Genomic DNA, 25,221 nt, shown 5'->3' with positions numbered 1-25,221 from the left:
ACTAATGGAATGAACAGTGTTTAGGAGCCGTTACATAAAACTATCCCCCGTATGCTAGAAAAGTAAATATTTAATCCAACTCTTCTGAAGAACAAATTAATCTTGACCCCATGTGCTTAATATCGTGGTCTCCAAGCATGCAGGCTGAGTAATTAGCTTATGTCTAGAGTTTCTTATGATTTACGGTGTTAATATGCAAATATATATTAGGAATATTGTAATTTCATTCATCAAACTAAACGTCAGAGAATCAAAATGGAGATGCTATAACAGAAATAGAAATATTCAATATGGCCGCTGGTACACCCATCACAGAGCGCAGACTTTAGCAATTGTAATTCTATGGCCAGAATGTTGCTTGAATATTTATGATTACTTAGTAGTTGTGTATTTACGATGACCTAATAAGCACAACAGTGTAGTCATATGTGGGAATAACGTCACTTGAATGGGTCCGGTAATTCAAACTCTATGTGAGGAACAATCAAGTTTGCTAGCTACTATTCAATCTTTTCATATGAGGGGAGAGCAGAGCAGAGGGTGCAGTATACAGTAGACGATTCCTCCTTGAAACTCACATGGGACCTCTCTGCAAACATAGATCAGATCTATTTTGCATGAATGAAGGCCCATCATCATAAAGTATTTGGGTCATTGTAACCAAATTCCCCCAATGGCACATGGCCCTTGCTGCAGTGATCCACCTTGAAATGACTTTGCCTACACAATTCAACAAATATTTCTTTTAAAAATGGTTAGTAGCTTGGGGACGAAACAGTGACCTGGTTTCCAAGAACTAAAACATCTATTCCAAGAAATGTCCCACAATGAGAGAGCATGCCTTGAATAAATTAATATGCAGTTGAGTTTTTTATTTTTTTATTCTCTCATTGCAAATATTTGTTGTTGAATACACACCTTCAAGTGTGTATTATTACAGTGCAAGAATGAGGCATTGACTTCTGCATCCTTGAAATTTCCTTGTAAGGTTTGATTTGAAATATTTGTATCTACCAGAAATGTTAAAACATTTTAAACAATTTAATTTTGATTCATCGTTCAATATAAATAGTAATTCATAAAAATATATACTTTTCTTGTGTAAATAACAGACACAAATTGAAGTAGACGTGTCTTTTACCCAGACCAGATTTTCTTTCTAAAACAGATAGGAATTCCATTGAAGAACATCATTCAAGGTGTGGGATGACAACAATTAATGATCTGATAAAACATGTTTTACGGAGTCCCCTTTAGTTCCGTTTTTTTCTCCCATTGGTCATTCTGCAGATGTTCATTAGAAAATATTGAATTAATTAGCAGCTTTCCAGTAAGATGTGTTTAATTTCCATACAGTATTAATAGACATAATTATTGTAGAAATACAAAATGAACAGCAATTACTGTACATGTACATTATGTAAATGCACTTCATGTCAATTAGTAGTTGAAAAAATAAATAATAGCTCAATTAAATATTAGGCTATGTTTTTAGGGCCAGGGTTCATCTTTGTATCTTGAAGGTGTGTTACATTGTGTTTTGGCATGGTGTATTTTGTATTTTGTCCAGTCCATTCCATGGGAATGTGTTATTTAAGTATTTTACGAGACAGTTTAGTATTGGTTTGGAGTCAGTCTGTGTATTGTAAGTCTGTTATTATCTGTAGAGATGCTGTGTTTCATTTTAGTATTATAGTACTTCTATGTCACAGATATCCTATTACATTACTATATAAGTTCTATATAAGTTGTATATGTAATTCTATGGTCTATGTCTGTGTATTGAACTGAAGCCATTGTTCGTCTCATAGAGATGCTCCAGGAGAAGGCCTCAGCTGTGACGGATGACAGTGTGACTGGGGTCCAGCCTGGAGGGCCCCCAGACCTCAGCCCTGACTCCGCTCACCTGGGCCTGCCTACAACTCCCAGCATCCCCCAGGGCAATGAGCCAGACCAGGTAATCATGGGTATTGTAGGCTCTCCACACAGCCAGAAACACAACTGCAAAGGTATTATATGTTCAGAAGTTTCCTATTCTTGGAAATGACGAAATGGGTATGTTTCCTTGCTCTCAATTTCAATGATTTTAGCTATTATTAAGGAAGTCGTTGACTTTTTAACAAAATAATTGGCCATATTAAGTCGTGGGTGTTTTTATTTCTTGTCGGGGAAGAGTAGGTGGACACCCTAACAATTGTGAATGATTTATTGAGAATGAACTGGTTTAACTTAAAAATGCAGATGGCATAATGTATCTTGAAGGTGTGTTACATTGTGTTTTGGCATGGTGTATTTTGTATTTTGTCCAGTCCATTCCATGGGAATGTGTTATTTAAGTATTTTACGAGACAGTTTAGTATTGGTTTGGAGTCAGTCTGTGTATTGTAAGTCTGTTATTACCTGTAGAGATGCTCTGTTTGATTTTAGTATCATAGTAATTCTATGTCACAGATATCCTATTACATTACTATATAAGTTCTATATAAGTTGTATATGTAATTCTATGGTCTATGTCTATGTATTGTAAGTCTGTGTATCGAACTGAAGCTGTTGTTCGTTCATAATGTGAGTTGTCTATAAACCCACAACAGGTTGCCAACCCTCATGGCTGTCTCTACCTTTCTCTATTAGAATATTGAGAACATCAAGGTTCTTCTTCATGAGAGGGAGCTGTGGAAGAAGTTCCATGAGGCGGGAACAGAGATGATCATAACGAAAGCAGGCAGGTGAGTACCTACAGTTCATATATCACAGCAAATACATGGGATATACCATATTAGTCGACTAGCACTACACATTCTATACTATACTAAACTGTACCAGACTCATCTCAGATTCCCCACAAATATGTGTTACTTCTGCAAATTGAGTAGCTGCTTTCATTAGTGTTAAAATGTAGTCATTATGGCACCTCCATTTTGAGTAGCTATGGCCATCTGTTGGAGCTAAGGCAACCAATTACACCATGCTACAGTTATGGCACGCTGGGTCTCAGGTAGAGAAAATGAAGAGACATCATTTCTGCCCCAGTGAACATCTAATTGAAAACACAAACCCACAGCTCTGCTCTGTGTGTTAGATTTAATGCTGCCCCGTGGATTAGACAGTCTGGCCCTTAACCTGGACTTTAACCAGAAGATGACTAGATTCTCTCTAACCAATCTCCTCCCACCCTTCATTCCTCACAGGGGCTTTTTTCCCAGTCCAAAATGTAAAAGGTCACCACAATTTTTCTTTAATGCCGCATCAACTGTGAAAGATGGGCTTTACCTTGTCCAGCTGATAAAGTGTGCCGAGAATCCTTTAAAACCTTTGAAGGGCCCGGCCTCAGAGTGATGCTTAGCTACGCATCTCCACCAGCTGCGCTCAGCTGAAAAACCTGACTGACTGAATAGGCTTATACAGTCAGTCAGCCTGAGAAGCCAGAGAAGAGCAGGGCGGCATCCAAAACGGCACCCTGGTACCTTTATAGTGCACTACTTTTGACCCGAGCTGATGGTGAGCATGAATAGGCTGCTATATGGGACGCACACCAGGTTTATGTTGCTCGGTAATGGAGCAGGAGCAGCTACAGTGCGTAATTCAACAATTCTAAGAATGAACTCTGTCTGAACTGATGTGAAGATAAAATGTTATTGAACATAAAAATGGATTGTAAATGAAACCAGTTGTAGGCCACAACATTGTGGAATGTTGTAGGTAGGATAACAAAAAACTGTAGGGGCCAAAATTGTAATCTGAAATTTTTACAGGTATATTTCTATGTAAAAATTCTGAGTAAACATAGCAAGGCCGCTTCACTGCTACACCAGCTCGAGCTAGACATTTTGCACTGCATGCTCTAACAGAAATATTGTTGTTCAATTGGCAACTGAGACTGCCAAAACAATTCAATGCCAATCTATTCCAACACCAACTTTTTTCAGAGAAGTATCTGGAAGGAGCATCAAGCAGTAGTGCTCGGAGCTGCTAGATGCTAAAGGATCTGACGAGCTAGCAGGTTTTAATCCCTCTCAGTACTTGAAGAGTGAATGAGTAAATTAATAAATAAATGAATGAAGGTTCTCAGGAACATTTTCTCTTGTAAGGGATGACAGTGAGAGGTCAACATGCTATAGAGATTGTGCAGTGTCTGATCAGCACTCCTTGGAAGGGGCACAGTGTAGCTTGGCCCTTCAGCCTCTTACAGTGCAGCTTGGCCATTCAGCCTCTTACAGTGCAGCTTGGCCATTCAGCCTCTTACAGTGCAGCTTGGCCATTAAGCCTCTTACAGAGCAGCTTGGCCATTCAGCCTCTTACTGCGCAGCTTGGCCATTCAGCCTCTTACAGTGCAGCTTGGCCATTAAGCCTCTTACAGAGCAGCTTGGCCATTCAGCCTCTTACAGTGCAGCTTGGCCATTCAGCCTCTTACAGTGCAGCTTGGCCATTAAGCCTCTTACAGAGCAGCTTGGCCATTCAGCCTCTTACTGCGCAGCTTGGCCATTCAGCCTCTTACTGCGCAGCTTGGCCATTCAGCCTCTTACAGTGCAGTCAGTGAACTCCTTACTGAGGAACGTAGATGTAGTTTGTTATTGTGAGTGCAGCAATCCCCGTCTTAATTCTTGCTCTTCAACGTACCTAGGCAGTGCTCCAACTCTCTCCTCTCTCTCTTTCTATAGGCACAGTGCTCATTCTCTCCTCTCTCTCTGTCTGTACACAGCCAGTCAGTGGGAGCGGTGGCAGAGGGGTGATAAGAGGACCACGGGGCCCGCTTTCAGCGGCGTCTAGCGGTGGCCTGGAGCACTCCATCATCCCCCTGCCGCTCCTTTTGATCTCCCTCAGTGTTGGATGTTCCCAGAGACTGGGTGGGAGTCCCAAATGGCACCCTATTCCCTGTATAGTGCACTAGATTTGACCAGAGCTCTATGGGCCTTGGTCAAAAGTAGCCCATTATAAGTGGAATAGGGTTCTATTTGGGAACAGCCTGGATAGATCCCTTGACTGGAGGGCCTAGGAGGCAGGGAGGCTCATAGTGCTGGGCTGCTAGCAAAGAAACAGCTGGCACACACCACACAAACACACACCCACACACTGACACTGATATCATACACATTCTCCATCTCCATTTCTCATTCTCTCCAGTCCTCTACACACACAAACACTCTCTCAGGCATGCATGTTCACAGAAAACACATGCCTTGGGAAAATGTGGCAATCAGCTTGTCCTGACTTGTTTGACCTTGTTTTGACAGGCACTCGCTCTAATAAACGCATCCCTTTCCATTGTTCATCATTGTCATATTCCGTTTTTGATGACACAAAGGCGTGCTTTAGAGTAAAGTCCTGCACCTCAAGGGGATGGGCAGTAAAGCTTACATATTTCTTCATGGCTGTTTGGCAGCTTTGCCATGGAAACCACAGCATCTGTCATCAGGCAGGGTTGAGGTGGCTGAGCCATCGAGGTCCTTGATTATCCATTAGCAATGCTAAGTGATTCAGTGTGGGCCCCCTCGCTGAGCTATGCTGTGGACCCCGTCGTGGAGATGAGTATTTTGGTAATGGACTCAGATAGGGAGAGGGTAATTCTGGGGCCCAATCGAACACAGTCTCCACCGTAACTATACACCACTATTTCAACTTATGAGTCATGTCTTTGTCAGAATCATTCTTATGGATGTGCTGAAAAGACATCAGCAATAATGTCAGGCTGGGTTACATAGAAATAGCCTTATATCCTCCTAGAGACCTCCTGATCTGTTGACACAGGCCTCAATATGGGCCTGGTTGGAGGGTGTGAGTGGGGCTGGGATGAGCTGCAGGTCTGTTTTTGAGTTCCCCTCAGATTACCTGCCTTGAATGCCCTCTACCGTACAGGATGGGTTGAGTATTTGTGATCCATGAACAAGGCATTAGTAAGGGCTCCTTTCAGGCCAGAAAGATCTGGGATGGGTCCTTTGAAGCATTGTGCGTTAGCAGCAGATAGAGGGTGGGTCCCAAATGTCACCCTGTTCCTTATATAGTGCACTACTTTTGATGCACCCAGAGCATTTTGCTTGGTCTGCTTAGGTGGCCCCAGATATCTGCTCACTCTTACATTCATCTGTTCAGAGAGCATGTCACCGTCAGCCTTTCACAAGTGTGTCTCACACTCTTCTATTTAAACCTGTTGCCAGGGGATATGGGAAGCAGCAGATCAACTGTACTGGAGTACAGACCCTTTGACCGACCATTCTCTCAGGGGGTGATGCGGTACGATGACAAGTCAGATGTAAAAACTGCTGTCTGATCCGGACTGCCATTAAAAAGCACTTAGGGGTTTATAAGGGGTGCTGCAGATCCCTTTGCAACTTTTTGCTTTGACGCAGATGTGATGAAAAAGAGAGCCGTTTCTCAGGGAAGAGGTCACGGAAGGTAGCCCTATTCATGTGTTTTATGGCCTTGTCTGCTATATTAGCATATTCTGTCTATCATTCCTGAGTCTCCCTCTCTCTCTGAGACGGCTGAGAGCAGAGAGCTACACTCACAGCGTTCCTACACTTGTCTTTTTATGGCGCTGCTGCCGCTGCAATCTCAAAAACCATCATGTGAGTTCTAAGAACATCCCACTGGGAACACCATGTCATTTTAACCCGGAAATTTGATTGAAATGTTGATCAATGAGATTTCAGCCTTTATCCCCCCACTCAAAAAGACAGCCAGAAGTCTGTTGAATAACTGATGTGTTATCACTATGTTTTGAACCATCAAAAAGCACAGTAAAGTTCAAATGGGAATACAATATCGGTATTTTGTATTCATATACCAACTTAATGTGTTATCACTGTGCTTCATCTAATAGCACAACCAAATTACAGTTGAGATTACATCAAAAGTACATAGTGTAGGGGATCAATGCTGTTTAAGATTCTGCACAGATTATTATAGCAATTGTGAAGCTCTCCACCGACATGCGACCTTTGTGTGCTGTCTTGAACATGCACGCTTCTATGATGACAAAAGAAGACAACCTCAACATGTGGCCGTAGATGTGCTAGTCATTTTAAGGTTGAATAAATAACGGGTTCAGAATATTAGGAAAGAAAGAAAAGCCATCTAAATATATGCATATTTTTCTATGTGTCAGCACCAATTGGTAGATTTAAAAATACTCTGATCTCGTCGATTATTTTGGGTTAGGAAGGTATGTAGAAATCATAAGAAACTGGTTAGGAGAGCCTTTATGCTGAAAGATATAAAACTGTGGTTTGATTCATTGTGAAAATTGCCTCATTCAGTTCTTTAACCCATGGTAATGTTGGAAGATTAGTGTACATAGAATTATACTAGGGAGAAGAGTGTACAATAGTAGGCTATACCCTCGTCTATTGCCTGCACTAACCATGGAACTGTGGGATGAGACAGCCAAGTATTGCTCTATGCATATGGTTCAAACTGTTACGCTTTGGTCTGCACTCCGCTCCATAACCATTTAATTAAAAATATGATCAACTGTTACTAATGATCCTCAGCAACAACCACATGGTGGTGACGACATTTACAGAAAAAGCAAAGGAACGTAAATGAAAGAATGGAATGATAATGTAGGCTATACCAACTGAAGGGAACTAACAGTAAGTTGGCAAGCTCGAGATCAAGCTCGAGACCCTGGGTCTCGACCCCGCCCCGCTCTGTGCAACTGGGTACTGGACTTCCTGACGGGCCGCCCCCAGGTGGTGAGGGTAGGTAACAACATCTCCTCCCCGCTGATCCTCAACACTGGGGCCCCACAAGGGTGCGTTCTGAGCCCTCTCCTGTACTTCCTGTTCACCCACGACTGCGTGGCCACGCACGCCTCCAACTCAATCATCAAGTTTGCGGACGACACAACAGTGGTAGGCTTGATTACCAACAACGACGAGACGGCCTACAGGGAGGAGGTGATGGCCCTCGGAGTGTGGTGTCAGGAAAATAACCTCACACTCAACGTCAACAAAACTAAGGAGATGATTGTGGACTTCAGGAAACAGCAGAGGGAACACCCCCCTATCCACATCGATGGAACAGTAGTGGAGAGAGTAGCAAGTTTTAAGTTCCTCGGCATACACATCACAGACAAACTGAATTGGTCCACTCACACAGACAGCATCGTGAAGAAGGCGCAGCAGCGCCTCTTCAACCTCAGGAGGCTGAAGAAATTCGGCTTGTCACCAAAAGCACTCACAAACTTCTACAGATGCACAATCGAGAGCATCCTGGCGGGCTGTATCACCGCCTGGTACGGCAACTGCTCCGCCCTCAACCGTAAGGCTCTCCAGAGGGTAGTGAGGTCTGCACAACGCATCACCGAGGACAAACTACTTTCCCTCCAGGACACCTACACCACCCGATGTTACAGGAAGGCCATAAAGATCATCAAGGACATCAACCACCCGAGCCACTGCCTGTTCACCCCGCTATCATCCAGAAGGCGAGGTCAGTACAGGTGCATCAAAGCTGGGACCGAGAGACTGAAAAACAGCTTCTATCTCAAGGCCATCAGACTGTTAAACCGCCACCACTAACATTGAGTGGCTGCTTCCAACACACTGACACTGACTCAACTCCAGCCACTTTAACAATGGGAATTGATGGGAAATGATGTAAATATACCACTAGCCACTTTAAACAATGCTACCTTATATAATGTTACTTACCCTAAATTATTCATCTCATATGCATACGTATATACTGTACTCTATATCATCGACTGCATCCTTATGTAATACATGTATCACTAGCCACTTTAACTATGCCACTTTGTTTACATACTCATCTCATATGTATATACTGTACTCGATACCATCTACTGTATCTTACCTATGCTGCTCTGTACCATCACTCATTCATATATCCTTATGCACATATTCTTTATCCCCTTACACTGTGTATAAGACAGTAATTTAGGAATTGTTAGTTAGATTACTTGTTGGTTATTACTGCATTGTCGGAACTAGAAGCACAAGCATTTCGCTACACTCGCATTAACATCTGCTAACCATGTGTATGTGACAAATAAAATTTGATTTGATTTGATTTGATTTGAAATATTTGTTGTTATTAGGCCTACTGATGGTTGATACTGATAGTGGCTAATATTTAACATGATTGTTAGAGAAAGTTGAGGTAGTCTATAATTAAGACATTCAAAATTGGCTATCCCTGCAAGTTAAAAGGCCATACACTTCAAATTCTGCATAATGGCACAGCGTTTCATGAACTTTACTGTGGGAACGTTATGTTGATATGCTTCAGTTTGCTGCCATAAGGCTGGTTTCACATTTTTCTCCAGAGACTATAAGGTGAAATATATCTAAAACAAGTGTATTTTATATTTTTCAATTTCCTTATCCAAACAGATTAATAATTTACCTAGCTCTTATCCATAGTTCTTGTCAAGTTGTAAATTACAGTCCATGGAGAATGGTGTTATTTATATCGGGAGAAAATTATGTTGATGTGTGAATTAAGTCAAGGTCAGAATACAGCATATCTGTGGACACACCTCAGCCACACCTTCATTTACTCAATCTCCACCCAAAAGGAATAGCAGGTGAAAAGCTTGCTATTCTCATGCTTAAGCTCAAGGTCAGTATACTCGTAGTTGGAATCGGCTCCATATTGAATTGTGTTTGGTTGTCAACGCAACCAAATATCATCAACATTTGAAGGAGATGTATCTTTTGTGCCACTGACTTTAATTCCAGTTTGTCTACAAATTAATAATTGATTTAGAATTCAGGTCTCCATCTCAACCAAGAATCCAAATTAAAGATTAGGACTTAATCATATCAAACTTAATGTAAAGTGCATTTAAAGTCTGATTTAGTCCTAGTCTTTAATTTAGATTTTTGGTTGAGATGGAGACATGAATCCAACATATCAATGATTCATTTGTAGACAAACTGGAATTAAAGCCAGACTAAGTCAGTGGCACAGATGGAACTATCCAAGCAAAAGTATGTGGACACCTGCTCGTCGAACATTTCATTACAAAATCATGGGCATTAATATGTAATTGGTCCCCCTTTGCTGCTAAAAAAGCCTCCACTATTCTGGGAAGGCTTTCCACTAGATTTTGGAACATTGCTGCGAGAACCTGATTCCACTCAGCCACAAGAGCATTGGTGAGGTCGGGCACTGATGTTGGTCGATTAGTTGTAATAAGGAGCATCCAGATGCTGCACTTGATGAATTTATAAAATTGCGTCTTCCAATTATTGATAAACATGCACCTGTTAAGTAACTGACTGTTAGAACTGTTAAGGCTCCATGGATTGATGAGGAATTGAAAACTGTATTGTTGAAAGAGATGGGGGCAAAAGGAGTGGCTAATACATCTGGCTGCACATCTGACTGGCTGACTTACTGCAAATTGAGAAATGATGTGACTAAACTCAATAAAAGAAGAAGAAACTGTATTATGAAGCCAAGATCAATGATATAAAGAATGATGGTAAAAAAACTTTGGAGTTCTTTAAATTAAGTTATGGGCAGAAAGACAAATTCAACTTCATCTTTCATCGGATCAGATGTCTTATTCATCACAAAACCATTTGATGTTACCAATTCTTTTATGATTACTTCATTGGCAACGTGGGAAAACTTAAGCAGGAAATTCCAACAATGAACAGTGCGCCATCATATTCATGCATAGAAAAATTAAATAATGAAAGAAAAGCATTGCAAGTTAGAATTTTGTAAAGTTAATGTGGGAGAGGTGGACAAACCTGGCGTTGACAACTTAGATGGAAAGCTACTGAAGATAGTAGTTGACTCTATAGCCACTCCTGTCTGTCATATCTTTATTCCGAGCCTAGAGGAAAGTCTTTGTCCTCAGGCCTGGAGGGAAGCCAAAGTAATTCCCATACCCAAGAGTGGTAAAACAGCCTTTACTGGTTCTAACAGCAGACCAAAAAGCTTGCTGTCAGCTCTTAGCAAACTGTTGGAAAAAATAGTGTTTGACCAAATATAATGTTATTTCTCTGTAAACAAATGAACAACAGACTTTCAGCATGCTTATAGAGAAGGGCACTGAACATGTACAGCACTGACACAAATGACTGATGATTGGTTGAAATAAATTGATAATACAAAGATTGTGGGAGCTGTACTATTAGATTTCAGTGCAGCCTTTAATATTATTGACCTTTTGTTGAAAAAACGTATGTTATGGCTTTTCAACCTCTGCCATATTGTGGATTCATAGCTATCTATCTAATAGAACTCAAAGGGGTTTCTTTAATGGAAGCTTCTCTCATGTCAAACATGTCATGTGTGGTGTACCACAGGGCAGCTCTCTAGGCCCTCTACTCTTTTCTATTTTTACCAATGACCTACCACTGGCATTAAAAAAACCGTGTGTGTCCATGTATGCTGATGACTCAACAATATATGCATCAGCAACCACAGCTAATGAAGTCACTGAAACCCTTAACAAAGAGTTGCAGTTTGTTTTGGAATGTGTGGCGAGTAATAAACTGGTCCTGAACATCTCTAAATTTAAGAGCATTGTATTTGGTACAAATAATTTCCTAAGTTCTAGACCTCAGCTGAATCTGGTTATGAATGGTGTGGCTGTTGAACAAGTTGAGGAGACTAAATTACTGAGCGTTACCTTAGATTGTAAACTGTCATGGTCAAAACATATAGATTCAATGGTTGTAAAGATGGGGAGAGGTCTGTCTGTAGGTCTGCTTTTTAGACACCACACTCCAAAAAGCTCTAGTTTCGTCTAATCTTGATTATTGCCAGTGTGGTCCAGTGTGGTCCAGTGCTGCAAGTAAAGTTGCAGCTGGCCCTCTTTTAAATTTTTATACCCCCCAAATTCATGGTATCGTTACAGTCTTGTCTCATCACTGCAACTCCCGTACAGACTCAGGAGAGGCAAAGGTCATCCTCCAAAACACAACCCAACCTAGCCACACTGCACAACACAGAAGGCAGCTGCACCAATGTGTCAGAGGAAACACTATAGCGTGCACTGCACCTGGCCCGCCACAGGAGCGGCCGGCAGGGATATCCTTGTCTCACCTAACGACACTTGGCCAATTGTGCGTTGCCCCATGGGCCTCCCGGTCACGGCCAGCTGCGACAGAGCCTGGGCTCAAACCCAGAATCTCTGGTGGCACAGCCTTAGACCACTGCGCCACCCGGGAGGCTCTATGACTTGCTCTTAATTATAATCAGAGGGCTGATATAAATACTATGCATGCTAGTCTCTCTTGGCAAAGAGTTGAGAAGAGAGTGACTGCATCACTTATTTTTTTAATAAGAAACAATAATGTGTTGAAAATCTCAAATTGTTTGCATAATCAATTTACACACAGCTCTGACACACACTTACCCCACTAGACATGCCAACAGGGGTCTTTTCACAGCCCCCAAATCCAGAACAAATCCAAGAAAGTGTACAGTATTATATAAAGCCATTATTGCATGTAACTAAATCCCATCTCATATTGCTCAAATTAACAGCAAACCTGGTTTCAAAAACAGATAAAGCAACACCTCACTGCACAATGCCTCTCCCCTATTTGACCTAGATAGTTTGTGTGTATGTATCGATACGATATTTATGTTCTTCTGTCCTTGAGTTAATCTTGTCTATTAATGTTGTGTATTTTCTGTGAACCCCAGGAAGAGTAGCTGCTGCTTTTGCAACAGCTAATGGGGATCCTAATAAAAGACCAAAATACCAAACCAAGATTAGTCTGTTGGAGTGCCAGCTGGTGAATCGTGATTCATCATTCCAGAGAACACTTTTCCACTGCTCCAGAGTCCAATGGTGTCAAGCTTCAATATCCATTTTTTCTACAAATGAATCATTTATATTTTGGATTCACTTCTCCATCTCTACCAGAAATCTCAGTTAAAGAATATAGTCAAATCAAACTTAAATGCACTATAAATAAAATACGTTTTGATTTAGTCCGATTCTTTAACTTTTATTTTTGGTTGAGGTGGAGACGTGAATCCAACGTGTCCTTTCCACGTAGATTCCACGTCACAATACGTTGACAATGGAAATAACGTTGATTCAACCAGTTTGTGCCCAGTGGGATTGTACTTTACATATGACCCTCAACTCTGAGATCCCTTGTGACCTCTCTAGCTCGTCCCAATCAGTCTTTAAGCTTGGCTTGATACGCTTTCTGAGCGCTAATCGTCTGCTCGCTCACCTGCCAGACAGAACACTTTCCGTGCTGATGCTCCACTCAGGGCTGACTAAAACCCTCCTGCAAAGCTGGAGAAGAGCCTCTTATGCATGTTTACCGTGTGCCCTCAGCCCCGCGGAGAGACACCTTGGGGCTAAAGCAGATTTTCATTAGCTCATCTGAAGAGGCAAATCTTTTCCAGTGTAAGGTAGCTAGGTGAGGGAAGGTACTTAGGTGCTCAAAAAGCTTGGGTGACATCATTGCCTAAAGCGCCTTATCAACTCGCCCGTTCAACATCCCTCAAAGCTCCAAGGTGTGAGGGCAGCACGATGACAAAAGGCATTATATAAACCTCTGTATTTACGGGTCTTACGATACTGAAGGTGCTTAGAAGCTAATGGCAAGTCTTTCCAAATTGGATCAGGATGAGGTGACTTCGTCACCAATAACGAAACACCTGCTGACCCAATTCGTGTTTGAGTGAGTTGGGGAGTGAGCTTTATGTCTAGTGGGTATAATGGTGGGTGAAATCATCGTCATTAGGGAATGTCTAATTTAATGTAAGACCCTTCTCGTGTCCTTCACAGGAGGATGTTCCCCAGCTACAAGGTGAAAGTGACGGGTATGAACCCCAAAACCAAGTACATCCTCCTCACAGACATCGTCCCTGCCGACGACCATCGCTACAAGTTCTGCGACAACAAGTGGTGAGTTAAGTCAGAGACACCTTTTAAAAAATGTGATTCTTTATTTAACCTGGAAGAACGTTGATAAGGAATCTCCTTTACATGGAAAACCTGGTCACCAACACAGCAGCTATTTGTTATGTATTTATTTGAACCTTTATATAACTAGGCAAGTCAGTTAAGAACAAATTCTTATTTACAATGACAGCCTACCTTGGCCAAACCCTAACCCGGACAACGCTGGACCAATTGTGCATCGCCCTATGGGACTCCCAATCATGGCCGGTTGTGATACAGCCTGGAATCAAACCAGGGTCTGTAGTGATGCCTCTAGCACTGAGATGCACCACTCTGGAGGCCCTATACAGTCGATACAAAAATCTACATATTAAGAACAGACAATACAGCAATACATACAATACAACAGTATACAAAATATACCAAGACAATGATAAAATCCTGCCAAAATCCTTGTCAGGGTGGTTCTTCCAGTTTGCAGTATTGCTCAAGTTCTTCTCTAAGCTCCGGGTTTAGATGAGTAACATCCTTAATGGTTGTTATGAGACATCTAACCATTCTACCCTGTCTCAGATGCTGCTTGGCTTTAGAAAGGGGGGGTCAAGAAATGGGGTGGTGAGGGAGGTTGGGAGGGAGCGGTGGTGAGCTTAAGGAAGGTGAAAATAGCTCTCATCTTCTCAGCCACAGCTTCAGCCCCACCGCTCTGTAGAGGCCTTCCTCTCACCTTAGGAAAACATCCCCCAATGCTGTAGAGTAGACAATAACGGTGGGTGCAAATGAGAGAGACATTTAACACTCTCAGACAGTTTTATATGCTTGAGGTGATGCTGCCTCCCACATTCAGTATACACACAGACAAGCAGTACACACGCACACACACATCCCCGGCGGAGGGCACTGTTCCCGGCATGCTCTGGAACAAACACTTTACATGCTGTGACATCATTATGCAAACCAAATAAATGGAAGGGTACAAATTAACATGTTTCTGCATTATATTCTTTATTTATACCTCCCTCTCTTCCTCGCCTTTCACAAATGTCATGTTGGATAATGTAACGTTGTTACCATAGCGGATCCCATAGCGGATCCCTTTTTGGTGCTGTATAGAACACTTTTTTGAAGGTTCTATAAAGAACTATGCTCATATGGTTCTAAATGGAACCTTTATGGTGCGTTTAATAACCCTTTCCTATAAAGAACTATAAAAAAAGGTTCTCTATAGGACCAAAAAGGGTTCCGCTATGGTTACAACCCTTTTTGGTGCTTTAAACAGTACAACACTTTATAATGGTTCTTTATAGAACCTTTATGGAGAATGGTTCTATTTAAAACCTTTTTCAATCTCAAATGTTCTACAAATAACCTTTTTTGAAGAACCATACAGGGTTATTTTTTTCTGGTTAAAATTCCATAGGTTATATTATTTTATAAACTGTGTGGTTCGAGCCCTGAATACTGATTGGCTGACAGCCATGCTATATCAGACCGTATACGATGGGTATGACAATACATTTATTTTTACTGCTCTAATTACGTTTGTAACTAGTTTATAATAGCATTAAGGCACCGAGTTGTGCCTAAGAACAGCCCTTAGCCGTGGTATATTGGCTATATACCACACCCCCTCGGGCCTTATTCTTATTCATTGTTTTAATTGCAATATTGTATTTACTTCGCCACCATGGCCTAATTATTGCCTTTACCTTCCTTATCTCACCTCATTTGCTCACATTGTATATAGACTTATTTTTCTACTGTATTATTGACTGTATGTTTGTTTTACTCCATGTGTAACTCTGTGTTGTTATATGTGTCGAATTACTTTGCATTATCTTGGCCAGGTCCCAGTTGTAAATGAGAACTTGTTCTCAACTTGCCTACCTGGTTAAATAAAGGTGCAATAAAAAAAATGTAAAAAATGATGGCTGAAGTGTTCGTTGACAAGTTGAATCAGGTGTGCTAGCTCTAGAACAGCTGGGGGTCCTGAAGGAGATGGTTGAGAACCATTGACTTACACAACAGTTCTCAACTGACAAAAGGCCATATGTGACTCTTTCACAAAACACTGTCACGGGCCATAGTAATTTTCAACATGGCATAACAAAAAAGATTAGATGAACTGGAATGACACTCACTCACTGTTGTACAAAAAGAGTGGTGCACAAACCACCCCCCAAAATATGATAATGAGTGTAATTATTTTAATTGTCACTGAAATTGGAAATAACCCTTTTTTGACTCCGTAAACTGCAAAGAACTATTGAAGGGCTCAAAGGGTTCTTTGGGTCAGTATGGTTCCAGGTAGAACTATCACCCTTCACAAATAACCATTGAGGAACCCTAATTTGTTGTGTGTACTGGTTAACAACATTTGCTTTGTGTTCAAGACCAACGTGTGTGATGGTCATCTCCCTCTCATCTGTTCATTCATTCATCTCTATCCGCTCATTGATGGAATGGAGAGATGGAGCGTGAGTCCAGCCACTTGCTGGCTCCAGTCATGGATGTCTAAATTTAGTCTGTTGTGGTTAAATAATGAGGAAAACCAACTGGTTTCTGTCAATTTAGTCATTGCTCTTGTGAAAAGGAGCACCCTAATCCCCTCTTCCCACAAAAACGGGATCATTTAAGTCAAAAAATACATTCTTTCAACCATTTTCAAACATCCTGGCTGCAGAGAAATATCACCACTTCTCAGAACGAGAGAGAGGACGCAAATACAGTATGATGATCATCAAAATCTCTAGTACTGTAATATTTTAAGTGACAAGGCTGTCCACAGGCAACTTTGTTGTTATTGAGGTCATGGTACAATAGTATGCCATGCTATGCATGCTCCTTTGTTCTTTCAGAGCACACCAAGACCAGAACCTCATGTCTCAGTCGCTGCGCCAACTGAACTGTAGCTACGGATTGTCATTAGCACACAGTTCATTACCGCAGGGCACTGGCAAGCCGCCTGTCAAAACCTATGGGATAAAAACAGCTTGGCTGTACCCACTGGCCTTCCAGTGAACCTTTACTTTGGGTGATGCCTAGAGAGGAAACAACTTATGTTAGAATTGACCAGAAAGAATTGACTTTTCAAAACAGGTTTGGACAATTAACGTAGCAGGTTAGGAGAATTAGGTTAAGGTTAGGAAAAGGTTAGGTTTAGCTAAAATGCAGCAACTTTTGACATCAATTTGATATAAACTGTATCCCTCTAGCCATGACCGGTGATGCCACCACAGCCTGCTTCTGCCACTGCCCACCAGAGCAGCATCAACCGTTGGCACTGCTGGCCGTGCAAATGACAAAACAACCGTCTCCAGGGTAGGGCGTACTGAAACCAGAACCCGACGTCACGTCACGCCAAGAAAAGAAAAGTCTGCGTCCTCAATGGCACCCTAATCCCAGGGCCCGTAGTCAAAAATAGTGCACAATGTAGGGTACCATTTGAGACCCAAACAAAAACCCCATAAAATGCACAACTGTGCTTTGCTTTCTCCAGCAGAAACCCAGCCATTTCTTGTTTTACAGCCATTTGTTCCCGATCTTTGTGGGATGGCCTGGGAGGGCCTGGAATCCCAGCGGTTGCCAGCGTGGGGTTCTGGACTCTTTCAGCGACACCTTGGAGGAGCGTAATTAGCAGTGATGTTACGGTTGAAGCAGCCTCCATTCTGGGGGAATGGTTCCTCTAGCCCCATAGTGTGAGGACTGAAACCGCTGCCATTACTGACTGTAGCTACATGTGTTTGTTATAGAAAAGGGATTCTTCAGAGGACAATCAGTGAGCACGAATGGAGTCGTGTGGCTGCTGGAAGATTTAGCCATGCCGTGACAAGAGGTTGACAATAGGGTTTGCTAGAGCACTGGGCTGCTGGGTTGCAAATGGTTGCTGGATTGCCACAATGGCTGAGACATCTTGGCAGAGAAATGGTTGTTGGTTGCTGCTAGCCAAGCGGTCCTTATGATGATCACGACGTTGCACCTTAATTTGTCTCTTCATCTCCCTCTTTCCTTCCCACTCTCATTCTTCTCTCTCTTCTCCCTTTCTTTCTACTCAGGATGGTGGCAGGCAAGGCGGAGCCAGCCATGCCAGGGAGGCTCTATGTCCATCCAGACTCCCCGGCAACAGGAGCCCACTGGATGAGGCAGATGGTGTCCTTCCAGAAGCTAAAGCTCACCAACAACCACCTGGACCCCTTTGGGCATGTGAGTGACTCTCAGTCTACAAACTAATGTCAACATTTATAATCTTTAAGCTCAATTAACTGTAAAGGGGTAGAGAGAGAGAGAGATGATTAGTTGGGCGGCAGGTAACTAAACCCCGAGCTGACTTGGTAAACATCTGTCGTTCTGACCATGAGCATGGCAGTTAACCCACTGTTCCCTGGGCGCTGATGACGTGGATGTCCATTAAGGCAGTCCCCTGCACCTCTCTGATTCAGAGGGGTTGGGTTAAATGCAGAAGATGCATGCAGTTATACAACTGACTAGGTATCCCTTTTTCCCTTTACTGATGCCTCACAATGTAGGTGAATTCACATCCCAGGAAGGCACTGGGTTATTTCACACAATAGAGCTTATCACTTCTCCTGGTCATGTAAAACAAGAGAGGTGATTGGACACAGCTCTTTTTCTCAGAACTACACAGTAGATGAGACTTAAATAGACTAGTGTTAAAACAAGAGCCGAAAATAGGTGTTTTTTTAACAAGAGACAGGGTCATAAAGCTGTCTTCGTGGAATGAGTGGGAGAGAGGAGAGAGGGGGAAGGACTCGAGGAAGGATGGCCAGAGAGGAAAAGGAAGAGAGCAGGAGAGAGGGTGAAAGATGGACTGAAGTGGAGGGAGTGGCGGTGAGAGAAGAGAGGGAGAGAGAGAAAGCATACGAGAGAAAGTGAGCATCTTGCTACAGAGGGAGTGAGAAGTGTGACGGCGGCAGCAGTGCTGCCCAGAGGAACTCTGAGCAGGCTTGTCCAAAGCCATCCCGTCAGAAGGCGAGCTCATTAGGTTCATAACCCCTGGGATCAGTGGCGGGGCTCGCTGTCAGGTTGCATCCGCTGCCTGGATAGTGATAAGGGCGAGTAATGAGGACAAAGAGAGAGAGAGGGGCCAGGTCTTACTAAGCCCTGCTGATAGAACAGTCCACGCCAGCAGGGGAGCCAGAGAGCCTCTCCCTCCCTCTGACCTGCATAGCACTGGATCCACCACCCACCTGACCCACTAAACCAGGGGTGTCAAACATATGGCATACGGCCCATGGGGGTGGGGGGAATAAATTCCAGCTTGCTAATAATCACTGAAATGAAAGCTAGACAGTCAGGGAGCACAGAAATTTCTAAAAACGATGGATAGAGGACTATTTTTTTCATATTTCGACTCCTAGGAAATATAAGAAATTTTCAATGCGGCCGTCCGGACCTCATTGAAGACCGCGAGGCAAAATGAGTTTGACACCCCTGCTATAAACTGACCCACAGTTGAAATAAAACAGCTTGTGAAGTCAGCTAATGACAGTCAATGACCGACTCTGTTGTTTGTGCATTTGAGAGTGTGTCTTCTCAAGAGTGTTTGTTTATGTAATGTGAGTATGCGGTCTGCATGACTGTGTGTGCAAGTATGTGGGTCAGCATGGTTGCTCGTCCACAGTTCAGAGCAGGATGGCCATCAGCTTGATTCAACCCAGGGGTATCTCAGATCTATGACAACCCTTCCCCTTCCTCACCATCCCCCACAAACTCTGCCCTTCCCCTCCCTACGCTGCTGACCTGTCAGCATCAGCAGTAAAAACACTATCACTGATCTGGGATCTGGGCTCCCACTGACCCCTGCTACTGTTGACCAAGAGATGGTCCAAGGAATCACTCCTGAAATGCTGTCACTTCCCAGCTGTCACTGAGTGTCTTGGTTTAAAAACCAGTTAGCAGACATTTTTACCCAAAAGATGAAAGAGAGAATGCACGATTTGGTTCTGGATTGATCCAAGGAGGGCTTGTCCTGATCAATGCAACCAGACAGCACAGAGAGAGTCAGACTCCTTTCTGCACTGCCTCCAGACAGACCCCGGCCAGACTAGCAGACTAGACAAAGGTTGTGACCATAGTCTCCAGTCAACCAACCACTAGCTTATTTCTTTCAGTTCCGTCACTACAGAGTCTGTAGTCAGCCAATGAACCAATTGATTATCTCTGTCTGAACCTTGCCTCAACAAAAGGGGGGAAGGGGCATGTGAGCATTGGGCTGTTCAGGGTGCAACTATGACCCCAGCTGCCTGTGCCCTGATACCACAGGAGGCTGCTGAGGGGAGGATGGCTCATAATAATGGCTGGAACGGAGTGAATGGAATGGTATCAAACACATGGAAACCGTACATTTGATGTGTTCGATAACATTCCATTTTTTCCGTTTCAGCCATTACTATGAGCCTGTCCTCCCAAATGAGTCTTAACCTCTTTCTGTGATAGTCTCCTGGAGGGGCTGGCCTCTTAAGTCAGGGCTCTGGTACCAGCGGGCTGTAAGTCTAGAAGGTAGGAGAGGTGGGAGAGCTTGATGCTCATCGGTCCTGACAGAGCTACGCTGGAGATGACCCTGCTCCGGTCCTGCTGACGCTCCAGTGAGCATGTTCCTAGGCTACTGGGCTACTCTGAGCAGACTGGTGCCGATGTGCTGACCTAGCCCCCTCCAACCCAAACATTGAGCACGCTCCACACGTGCTGATTAATGCACTATACAGTTGCAACTCAAGTGTGACAAAGGGGTGCCCACTTTTCAGTATCAACACTTTGAACTACAGTACATTGACAAATGTCCACATTGTATGCACACTAACACCGACTCCAGGAGCATTAAAATAGGCCTACTTCCAAAAAAGGCTAGCCATGGAAAACTTGAGCATCGTAAGCACCCCATTCACACTATGAGTCTATTCAAGTCAATACAATTACATCACTTGGCATTTAGCATCTAGGGCAGGGACAACCATTCATTTAAAGGGGGAAAAACGAACCTCTTAAACAAACATCTTAAAAAGTCTCAAGACTGTGGTGGTGGCCAGTCATTCACTGGTGCCTCTAAGAGGACTGTGTGCTGTGATCGACTTCGTTCGTCTGACCTTGTACTGGTCTTTCTTTTCTTCTACATTTCCTTCCTTCCCACTGATAGATCATCCTGAACTCGATGCACAAGTACCAGCCTCGGCTCCACATCGTCAAGGCCGACGAGAACAACGCCTTTGGGTCTAAGAACACAGCCTACTGCACTCACGTGTTTCACGAGACAGCCTTCATCTCCGTCACCTCCTACCAGAACCATAAGGTACAGTATGTGTGCCACCCATGTAGTTGTCCACCTGCTGTCTGATGTTCAACGTCTTCTGCACATAGTCACATTTCTAATGTCAGTAATACGAGAGCATGTCTTCAAAACACTGTCTGCAGGAGAAAGCTTCCAAATCCAAAATGGACAGTTATAGATCAAGTCAAGTTTTCATAGTCAAGTTTTGACTGAACCTAGCTGCACATTTCATGATGAGTCAGTGCAGTGACAAGATATGTTGCTGTCTTCCCAGATAACTCAGCTAAAGATCGAGAACAATCCATTTGCTAAGGGTTTCCGTGGCAGCGACGAAGGGGACCTGCGTGTCTCCAGACTCCAGGGGTACGTTCTGTTATGTTTATGGGAATGTGCCACTCAATAAAAGTATATGGAATATTTACTTTATAATGGAAACAATTCTTCTTTTGACACAGTACATCATTCATTGGAACCATTTTTTCCTTTTGGAACTTGTTCCATTTCTTACTTTAGCAGATTTTTTCCCCACCTGTGAATGGATTAACTGTGCTTGCTTCCTTTAATACATCGTTCTCTCTCTGCAAAGTAGAATCTATTAACGCAAGTGTTGGGGAGTAGTGAACTACATTTAGTAATGTAATTACATTTTGCAGTAGCTTGGTGGTAGTTGAACTAAATTCAAATCTTGGTAGTGTTTTCAGTAGTTGCTATGTAGTGGTGTAGCTAACTAGCTAACTAGCCAAAATAACAGATGGGTGTTGGCAAGAATGTACCTTCTTTTTTACATCATACCTGCCCAATTCTCACTTGAAACACTTTTTTTGTGTGCATAATCACTTTTTGTGTTTAAACTACACATTTTGTTAACATCTGACTCCAGAGTGATCTGTCTTGCAATTTGTAGTCTATGACATTTCAGATTTATATATGATCATTTTTCACTAAGTAGTTTGGATGTTGTGAACTACTTTTTCAAAGTAACTTAATAAAGCAAACTATATTTTTCTCAAGGGTAGCTTTGGTGAAGCTTAACTTCTTCCAGTGTGAAGCAATTGGTCGCTTGGTAAACTATATTTTCAGACTAGCTTCCCCAACACGGTAACTCTAATCCTTCCGTTCTTGTTTCTCCTTCCTGTCCATAGAAAAGACTACCCAGTGATTTCTAAGAACATGGTTCGCCAGAGGCTCCTATCCTCACACGGTCACCTGACGGGGAAACTGGGAGCTGGGGTACACCTGTCGGGGCACCCCCAGGTCCTGTCCCACTACCAGTATGAGGGTGGGGTGCCTCTGGGGAACTCAGACCACCAGGAACACATCTCCAATTCCTTCCCTCCCAGCCGAGAGCCCAGCCTGCTCTACCACTGCTTTAAACACAGAGGTGGGTTAGCTAAAGACCTACCTGAAAATCTCCAGAAAACTTTCTCGTCTTGCAATACATCTTTTGGTGCTACACATCAATATCACACAATATAGATGGATTGGTACACAGTTCCGAACAGTATGAAGAAGCATCATAGGACAGCAGGGTGATACATACAAGTTTTTGCATTCAGTTATGATGATTCAATCTTCATTTCTTTACAGATAACACCAGGCACTTGGAACTGGGTTGTAAACGGCCGTATCTGGACACGGCTCCTCCACCAGTCTCAGAGGAACACTACTTCCGTTCTCCTCCCTCCTATGAGCCTCCACTGTTGTCCCACCCCTACTGCGGTGAGGCCATAAGCTCCAGGGAGGCCTGTATGTATGGAGGGATGGAAGGAGAGAACGGCCACGGGGCTGTGGGTGCTGACGACCTGGTTCCCCCCTCTCTGAACTGCAACGTATGGGCGTCGGTGCAGCCTTACCCCCGGTACAGTGTGCAGACAGTGGAGGCCGTCCCCTACCAGCCCTTCACTGCTCACTTCACCAGTACTGCCACCGCCACCTCCGTGGTGCCCCACCACACCCCCTCCGGTCCCTCACGCCCCCAGCCCGACATAGGAGTCTACAGTCCAGCCACGGCACAGCGAGGCCTGGCCGTCATCCCCTCGTCATCCTCCGCCTCGTCTTCTTCTCCACCGGTTCCTGGTTCCAGGGATAGTAGGCCGCTGGTCTATCCCCCTATGTACCACAGGAAGCCTGGGCCTGGGTCTCCTCTCCTGCCTCACAGGGAGTTCTTCCCAACACAGAGCGCCCCCCCATCTATCCGGGACCCGTCCTACCAGTACCAGATGGGGCAGAGCAGTGTAGGGGCCCACTGGAATGATAGCTAGGGCTATGGGGTGCTGTGTGGATCCTGAGGCAGCAGCGATGTCCACCCACCCGGTCGGTCCAGAATCAACCAGACTCCCCCTAGCCAGCCAGCCAACTTTGAACTGCCTGTGAGGCATCTGAAGTGAGATTATGTTGAAATACAGCCATGATGACCTTGCAAGTTGCAAGGAAGCTATAGTAGTTTAGCATGAGGAGAAGCAAATCAGAGTGGCCAATCTCCAATAGAAGCCTCCATCTGCCCAAAAGCTCTGCACCTTCAGATCCATGTTATTCTGACTGGAGGAGCATCAGGACTGTGATGATGATGAGTATTCCAGAGGAAGAACCCCTCCTATAGCGTGCCATATAATGGCTTTAAAAAATGATCAATGTCAAACAGTGTCAAAAGGAGATGAGTTCAGCAAAGTGAAGAGTATCCATTATGCCTTTGATGTTTTTGAAGTAGTGTGTTTAGGATTAAGATGAACACGTATGTACCAGTAATGAATTGATTAACGTTTCCAAGAAAAACATTTAAATGCAAAACTTTATCATATCATATACGACGGAGTGGAACATGGATGTGTATGTGCAAAGAGATTGAAATAACAGTCCAAATGTTTTGTTGAGACCTTGAGTAAAGCCTTCATTTAATTTGCCTCCTCTGCTTGTGTTGAGAAACTTTGCCAGTTAGAAATCTGTTGAACTTTTAAACATGGGCTGCAGGTGAACTACACAACAAGCCCACCCATGCAGTCCATTTGAGCAGAGCTTAAGTGTTTGTAGGTCTAGATCTCACCTTCAGCCATAAGCCTCTGCTAGCCATGTTTCAAGCTAGCGTGACACCACTTAGCATGAAGCCAAACATCCGCTAGGCTAACGGCTCTTAGTTACAAACCCGAGGTCCGTTCCAAAGCAGCGTTCCCGCCTGTTGAAGTGGGACTTCGGATAAGGTCCCTGGCCAACCAGATGGGAGCTTAAGGAATCGCTGTTAAGTCAACGCTAGTGCAGAACACAGAGCTCCGCACAAATCCCAGCCCCAAATGACTGAGTTGGAAAAATCCTTACAAGACTGCAAATGTAAAACAGCCCGAGCGGGGCGGGCGAGGAGCCACATTGTGAAGTCAAGCTGAGCTGAACTGAAGCAGGGACGACCGTGTAACATTCGGCAAGGCCTGGCCTGTCTGACCTTGACAAGTAGGAATGGGTAATAATAGAACAATATGGTGGTCTATTACCTGGCACACTCACGTTATCCCCTCATTTCTTTTGATATTCAATATAACTTCTTTTTTTTTGCACACCTGATTAAATAAATATTTGTATGCCTCCCATTGTTGCTTAGCGTTATGTTTACTCCAAAAAGTTGAAGAGGTCAGATAGAGTTGAAAAGGTCAACAGAGTAGCTTTGCGGATGTATTATTTTGGTAATAATAATGGTAATGGATTCAGTCTGAAATGAATTTATGTCTATCCTCCACTAGCACTTACCTGTCATTGGTGATCTAAGACACATAAGCTCACATCAATCATTACAGGCGGCAGGTAGTCTAGCAGGTTAGAGCTTTGGGCCCACAGAAATATAAATTATATTTCTATTTCCCTTGAGCAAGGCTCCAGGGTCGCCGATTATAATGGCAGACCCTGGCCATGACCCCGATCTCTCAGAGGGTGTCTCAGGGAGAGGTCGGATATACAAAAATCACATTTCCAATTCACACCTGCGTATTAATACACTCTTGTGTGAAATAGGACAAATATAAGCACCCACCAAATTATCATTATTAAAAACCAATCAAGCTATCAAAGACATTAAACATCAACAACAACTACACCCACCTAA

The 25,221-nt window shown here is 43.4% G+C and overlaps 1 protein-coding gene across 1 annotated transcript; it reads left to right on the top strand.

Moving 5' to 3' along the window:
- Positions 1–1,813: 1,813 nt before the first annotated feature.
- LOC135551525 (T-box transcription factor TBX4-like) lies at positions 1,814–23,439 on the top strand. The gene is made up of 8 exons (XM_064982733.1): positions 1,814–1,957; positions 2,632–2,726; positions 13,739–13,858; positions 17,908–18,055; positions 21,006–21,158; positions 21,412–21,500; positions 22,280–22,518; positions 22,725–23,439. The coding sequence occupies exons 1-8, from the start codon at positions 1,814–1,816 to the stop codon at positions 23,396–23,398; spliced, it is 1,662 nt and encodes a 553-aa protein (XP_064838805.1). The 3' UTR covers positions 23,399–23,439.
- Positions 23,440–25,221: the final 1,782 nt, after the last annotated feature.

The sequence above is a fragment of the Oncorhynchus masou genome, chromosome 13 (assembly GCF_036934945.1).
Source record: "Oncorhynchus masou masou isolate Uvic2021 chromosome 13, UVic_Omas_1.1, whole genome shotgun sequence".
NCBI classification, from domain to species: domain Eukaryota; kingdom Metazoa; phylum Chordata; class Actinopteri; order Salmoniformes; family Salmonidae; genus Oncorhynchus; species Oncorhynchus masou.
The sequence above is the reverse complement of the archived record's forward strand: the minus strand, read 5'-3'. Positions and strand labels throughout refer to the sequence as shown.